The sequence below is a fragment of the Palaemon carinicauda genome, chromosome 35 (assembly GCF_036898095.1).
Source record: "Palaemon carinicauda isolate YSFRI2023 chromosome 35, ASM3689809v2, whole genome shotgun sequence".
Lineage (NCBI taxonomy): Eukaryota > Metazoa > Arthropoda > Malacostraca > Decapoda > Palaemonidae > Palaemon > Palaemon carinicauda.
The window spans coordinates 48,912,502-48,919,535 of record NC_090759.1 but is presented as its reverse complement, the minus strand read 5'-3'; the positions used below and the strand labels follow the sequence as shown (position 1 = coordinate 48,919,535).

At 35.8% G+C, this 7,034-nt stretch overlaps 2 protein-coding genes across 2 annotated transcripts in view; both read left to right on the top strand.

The window, feature by feature from the left end:
* The window catches only part of LOC137627275 (protein FAM200C-like), a 45,771-nt gene extending 39,548 nt beyond the window's left edge, over positions 1 to 6,223 (top strand). The window contains exon 2 of the mRNA XM_068358355.1: positions 5,725 to 6,223. Within this exon, the coding sequence (XP_068214456.1) occupies positions 5,725 to 6,223 (499 nt within the window). The remainder of the gene's footprint in view (positions 1 to 5,724) is intronic.
* A 30-nt stretch (positions 6,224 to 6,253) lies between these two features.
* On the top strand, positions 6,254 to 6,598 carry LOC137627274 (protein FAM200C-like). The gene has a single exon (XM_068358354.1). The coding sequence runs from the start codon at positions 6,254 to 6,256 to the stop codon at positions 6,596 to 6,598; it is 345 nt and encodes a 114-aa protein (XP_068214455.1).
* The last annotated feature ends 436 nt before the right edge of the window (positions 6,599 to 7,034 follow it).

Here is a 7,034-nt window from a genome sequence, read left to right as displayed (position 1 = left end):
ACAGAAAGCCCTTTTTGGTTTCACCTATGAAAGTCACTTTTAGGCTTCACCTTATTATTAAAAGCAAAGTTACAGCCCTAGTTGTAAAAGCAGCCTGCTATAACCCCAAGGGCTCCAACAGGGAAAATAGCTCAGTGAGGAAAGGAAATAAGAGAGCAAGATAGCTCTAACCCAAAACGGTGGAAGACCATAATACAGAGGCTATGTCATTACCCTAGACTAGAGAACAATGGTTTGATTTTAGAGTGTCATTCTCCTAAAAAATAAGCTGCTTACCGTACCCAAAGTCTCTTCTACCCTATCTAAGTGGAAAGTAGCCGATGAATAATTTCAGTCCAGTAATTAACCCCTTCAGTGAAGAATTGTTCGGTTAGCTTAGTGTTGTCCAGATATACGAGGAAAGAGAGAAATGTGTAAAGAATAGGCGAAACTATTCGGTGTATTTGTAGGTAAAAGCCACTTTTTGGAAACATCTAAAATGCTATTTTTTGCTTAATATATTAAGTCACTTTCCTGCATTCCCTACAAAGCCAATTTTTTACTTTTTTGGTATCGCCAAGACCCTGACCACGTAAAACTCTCTTAAGCAAAAACTCAAAAGCTACAATTGGCCGCTTCAGTCTTTGTCACCTAGGAAAAGCCAGAGTCTTAAACTTTTAAACTTGCAATAGAACCAACACTCGAAACTTCTGCACTATTTTTGTTTCCACAATAGCTATTCATATTTTTCTAACATCCCCCAGCATCCTCTGAAATCTTTATTTAGGTTCAAAGTGGGTAAATCTATGTCAACTTGAGTCACAACTCTTCTGTAGAAATTGTCAGGATCAGCAAGGAGAGGCTAAAGTTTCTCAAATCCACTGATTTATTAATAAAACCACGCTCATGACCCAGCACTGAGACAAATAAGGTCATTCAACACCGATGTGTAAATGGAAAAACAACCCTCATTTAAACTATTAAGTAAAGTCAGGCCATTGGACAGCAAATGGAGGAAAAGATGTGTGAAAGGAGGTAAAGTAGAAGGTAAATCAGTCGGCTAAAGTGCCGCTACAAACAACCTTCCTTCAAAGCCTGAATTGTACCTCATGAGGTGGAAAAGTACCCTAAAAATTTACACTCAGACCATCTGTTCTGGTGCTTAACATTTGAAGTGGACATACTCGCAAACAGTCTTCGCAGATAGCCGTCAAAACAGATTGAACAAAGTCAGTACTGAAGACATGTCTCGGCTACTTGAAATACATTAAAAAAAATCCAGCCATGAAATGAATCTGCTGTTTCCTTGTTAGCTTATTTTCCCGTTCCGACTCCGGGTAATCTTTGATGTTATTCCTGGCAATTTAGTAATGTCTAAACGGGAAGGAAACTTCTCCTTCAAAGTCAAACTCTTCCGCGAAAACTTCCTTTGTCAATTTAGCGATTTTGCTTGCAATAATGACCTTAAAACGGACGCATTTTCAGCGCAATAAAGTGCAGCAATTTGTGTCTCTCATATGAAACGTTTCAATGCCATGAAGACAACGAAAGGGGAAATAAGAAAAGACCCACAGACAACCGGTTTGGGGGGAAAAAACCATCGCAGCAAAAATAAATTTGGACGAATCCTTGGAATCGCCCAACGATGAGGGGTAGTGGGGCTATTCATAAGGGCTCCATATGGAGGGAAACGCGGCTCCATAAAGACTTCAAACGAGAGAAAGGGGGCTTTTTGCATAAGCCGCCCAAAATGAGACGAGTAGAATATATGCTAAACTATTTTCACCAAACCTGCAGAGTTCGTTTAAAATTCATATATTCATCGTATATCTGTTGGTAACGGAAGGAAACTTTCGGTAATCGACGCATCTGTGGATATTGTGAAAACAGTAATTTCAACGAACATACGAACGAACTTCAACAAAACTTTTTCCCATTCGAGCTAATTGCCGATTTGTATGTCTGAAGTATATGAAGAATATTATAAAAATGACAACAAATTTCTCTTGGCCCTTTATGATCATATATAAAAAAGTATTTTTTTTATGCAAAAATATTTAGTGGGGATATAATGTTTATTATTGGGAGGGAAATAAAATCGAACCTAAAAGAGAGATGTTTTCTTTAGAAACAACGCCCTGGACTTAAGAACAGAAATTGGGAAGTTATTGGATAGTCAAGTCTTTCGCGCACACACACACTCTTTCTTTCTGCACACATACCCCCACATACACACACACACACACACACACACACACACACAGACACACACACACATATATATATATATATATATATATATATATATATATATATATATATATATATATATATATATATATGTGTGTGTGTGTGTGTGTGTGTGTGTAGGCCTATATGTATATATATACATATTTATATATATATATATATATATATATATATATATATATATATATATATATATATATATATATATATATATATAAATATATATATATATATATATATATATATATATATATATATATATATATATAGTATATACAGTATGTACATACATAATTATATTTATTTATTCATATATATATACAGTATACACACACACACACACACACACACACACACATATATATATATATATATATATATATATATATATATATATATATATATTCAAAAGTTATACAGAAAGAAACAAATGAAATAAAAAAAGTACCAAAGAAGAGCGGCATCCACTATTACTATAAATAAACAGAACATTCTTAAATAGCGATAAAAATCAAATGAAAAAAAGCGGAACCCAAACAACAAAAGAAACAGCAGCGTTTTCAACCCACCACTTCTAAACAGAGAACGAAAAAAATCGCAAATCCCAGACACAAACAAATGATGCGAAAGACCACACCAGGGAAATAAATCTTTAGGCCTAAGAGCCTGGCGCCGGGAGTATGACAACGGGAGGGAAAAATTAGTATATGGTTATTTTATGATCGTGATTTTATTCATTTTCTGGCTGTTTCTTTTTTAAATTGGTCTGAAAATACGCTGTTTTATTAATTGATACGCCATTAATTAAAATTGCCCATTTTTATGATCGTAATTTTATTCATATTCTGGCAGTTTTTTTTTTTTAAATTGGTCTAAAAATACGCTGTTTTATCAATTAATACCATATTAATTATAATTGCCCAAATAAGTCTCCTTCTCTACTTTAGAATGTTGTTACTCTTGTTGAAAATCTCTCGGTAACTTATAATAGGTAAAACAAAATCAATTAAATTTTCTCTAATCAAGGAAAAAATTACATGCGTTCATTTTAATTAACCAGCTATAGTGATTTTATCCATGGAAATTGCACGTTCCTTTAAGAAATAAAAAAAAAACCTGAAAAGACAAACCAAAATTAACTATACAGTATATTCTATCTATTTAAACAAATACTCAAACCATACCTTTCTTTTCTCTCTCAACCCAGCATTGCGACTCACCTGGAAGTGAAGAATAAATAAATTAGGAACACCAAAAATAAAAATAAAATCAAAGATGATTTATTGAAAATTATTGAAAATACACACTTGCATAAATACTTGAATGTCAATTCCTACTTTGAGTTATTGCTTTGAATGCCTATCCATATTTAAGTAAACACGTTGAAAGAAAATCTTTCATTTGAGCTAATACCATCTATAAAAATCCTTTAATTTGATTAATATACACTTCAATTGCCAATTCATATATATGAAAAGGCATCGAAGGAAAATGAACAGAGTAAATTATTAGAATGAGATCCATAATGAAGTTAATGGTTTAAGCGTTAGTTCATATTTTGTTGAAATGGTCAAGATACTAGCTGCAGGGGGGGGGGGTGGAAAATGGATGCTAGCTTTATTAAAAGTAATATGGGAAGAGGAAATAATGCATAAAGACTGGGAGGAGAGCCTAATGGTATTTATAGTTAAGCAGAATTGCGATGTCATGGAATGTGATAATTTGGGAATTAACTAACAAAGCACGGTTTGAAAGTTTTTGAGAGGGTAATAAATGAAACATTGCGAGAGATTGTAAAGATTATGAAACACCAGTATGGATTCATGAGGGGGGGGGGGGGAGGGACTGTGGGTGCTATCTTTATACTAAGGAAGCTACAGGGAAAGAGACTACAGAGAAACCGGAAGTTCTTCGGTCCTTTTGTAGATTTAGAGACGGCGTATGAAAAATAACAGGAGAAGTCATGTTTTGGTGCTTGAAGAAGAATAAAGTTCCAAAGATGTTGGTTAGAATGGTCGAGATGATGTGCAAAAGAACAAGAACTAAAGTAATAACAACTGTTGGGGAAACAGAAACCTTTGAAGTTAGTGTTGGATTACACCAAGGGTCGGTACTAAGTTCATTTTTATTTGTGGTGGCCTTTTATGTGTTAAGTGAAGAGATCAGAAATGAAGAGTTGTGTTATATGCAGATGATTTGGTGTTTACTGCTGAAAATGAGGAAGTCTTATAGGGAAGGGTTTTAGAGTGGTAAGAGACTTTGGAGAGGGGTGGCTTGAGAGTAAATATTGATAAGACTGAAGCTATGTTGAGTAGGAAGGTAGGGACAGGAAAGCTATACATGAAAGTAGAGGTTCGGTCATAATAAGGGTGGAACAATTCAGATACTAGGGATATACTATAAGTCAGGAGGGGGGATGTGATGTGAGGCTGAAGTTGAAAATAGGATAGGATAAAAGCAGCTTGGGGGAAGTGGAGAGGTGTAGCTGGAGTGGTATGTGATAAGAAAATATCAATCAAGCTAAAAGTCAAGATCTACAGCACTTTAATAAGGCCAATGTTAATGTATGGATTGGAAACGTGGGTCTTAGACAAAATGAGGAAGCAAAGCTTAAGAGAACAGAGATGAGAATGCTGAGGTGAACACTTGGAATATCACTACGTGAAAGATTGGAAAACGATGATATAAGAAGAATGGCAGGTTATTGAAGATTAAAGGGATGATAAGAGTGTCACGAGATGGTGTGGGTACGTGTTTAGGAGGAATGTTAGGGAGAGAGTGAGGAGGGCTATGGATAAAACTGTTAGGGGGAGAAGATCGAGAAGGAGGCAGAGAATTAGATGTCGAGATAAGGTAAAGGATGATATGGAGAGAAGAGATTTGGTGGAAGAGGATGCCTTTGAAAGAGGGCATTGGAGAGAGGCGCATCAGGCATCAGGCATTTTAGTAATTATTGGAAAGGTGGTTTATTATATTGGGGTTTAAGCTAATACTTGCAGATTACTCTACGATTTAATAACGATAAGAGATGAGACTAAGGAGAATAAATAAACAAATAAATAAAAATAAAGCAGAAAACGGATGATATGAATTATTAATATTCTTACAGTAATTCAAATAATCTGCAGTTAATCATTAACAATAAATAAGATAACAAAACATGTTATCATGATATGAATATACATATTTACAATTAAGCACAGAGAATGTGAAGTTTATAACGATGAGATTTGCTCCATAATTGTTTGGTTTATTAGTTACAGACAAATATCTGACATCACAACTACCAAGATCATCCGCTATGGAACCATTATAGCCTACCTGACTGTTGAGTGGTAATTGTTTCAGAAGAGAACTTCCTTTAGACCAGGGGTTCTTAACCAGGGGTGCTCGCACCCCTAGGGGGTGCGAACCTGGTTCCGAAGGGGTGCGAGGATACCTGTGAAATATTGAAGAAAGTATATGTTTTTACCTACGCTTCATATTTTTTCGCAGCCGTGCTTTGAATCATCGATTGTTTCAGTCACTTTGTGAGGAAGTATACCAGGAACACACTGTTCTTTTGTACCATACTGAAGTGAGGTGGATGTCACGTGGTCGTGTGCTATCTCGTGTGTTTGATCTGAGAGGAGAAATTCACCATTTTCTCCATGAACGGGTCCAAGAACTGCCCATACATTTCAATGACCCTAGTTTTGTTCATATGCTTGCCTACTTGGCTGATGTGTTTTCAGCACTCAATGAACTCAATCTCTCTCTGCAGGGAAGGGGACTTAACATCATGACTGCAAGAGAGAAATTGGCTGCATTCAAGGAAAAACTAGTCTTGTGGATAAAGCGTGTGAAGATGGGGAATTTGGTAAATTTCCCCTGCCTGGAAGAGACAGTTACAGGAAATTCTACCCTGCCTCCAAACTTTGTTGCAAAAATTGTTGAACATATGCAGATGCTGTGTACTTCCTTTGAAGGTTACTTCTCATGTGGAGAGTTATAAGCTTGTAATAACTGGATCTTGAACCCTTTCATGCAGAATTTGGAAGATGTTGATGATGATGGCAGCATCAAGGAAGATCTCATCGACATGAGACACAATCGTGGAATCCAAATGGAGTTCACCAATAGTCAGCTGGACCACTTTTGGGCTTTTCATCTGGAAGCATACCCTGTACTAGCAACGAAAGCACTCAAAGTGCTGGTACCTTTTGCAACTACTTACTTATGTGAGCAAGGATATTTTTGCCTACTTCACATCAAAACAATAAGCAGAAATCCGCTGAATTCTGAACATGACATGCGAGTAGCACTCAGTACTAAGACACCAAGATTTGATACCATTATGGAGAAAACACAGCAACAACGAAGTCACTAGGTTTACAGTGCAGTACAGGCAAAATATAATGTAGTTTTGAACCAAATAAAAAAAAATATTCTTGTTGATACATACTCATATTTTTTTCTCTTGAAAGACCTTTAAGCTGTATGAATGAAGATTGAATAAAAAAAAGGTTTTATTATTACATCAAATTTGTATTTTTAGCTTTTTCATATATTCAGAATCCAGGGGGGTGCGAGAACTGACTGCTGATTTGAAAAGGGTGCGAACACTGAAAAAGGTTAAGAACCACTGCTTTAGACTAAATACTTTTAAGAAGTATTTAAGAAAGGATGGAATAACATAAGAGCACGCCATTTTGTTATACTAAAATCATAGCCGCTTGGAAACGACCCTGTTTAGCGATCCACTGGACTGGGGTTCGAGACCCGCTCAAGCTCGATAGTTTTTACAGTGTCTGCAACCTCACCAT

Excerpts from the sequence above, each read along its gene's own strand:
- LOC137627274 (XM_068358354.1), top strand. The coding sequence starts at position 6,254 with ATGCAGAATTTGGAAGATGTTGATGATGATGGCAGCATCAAGGAAGAT.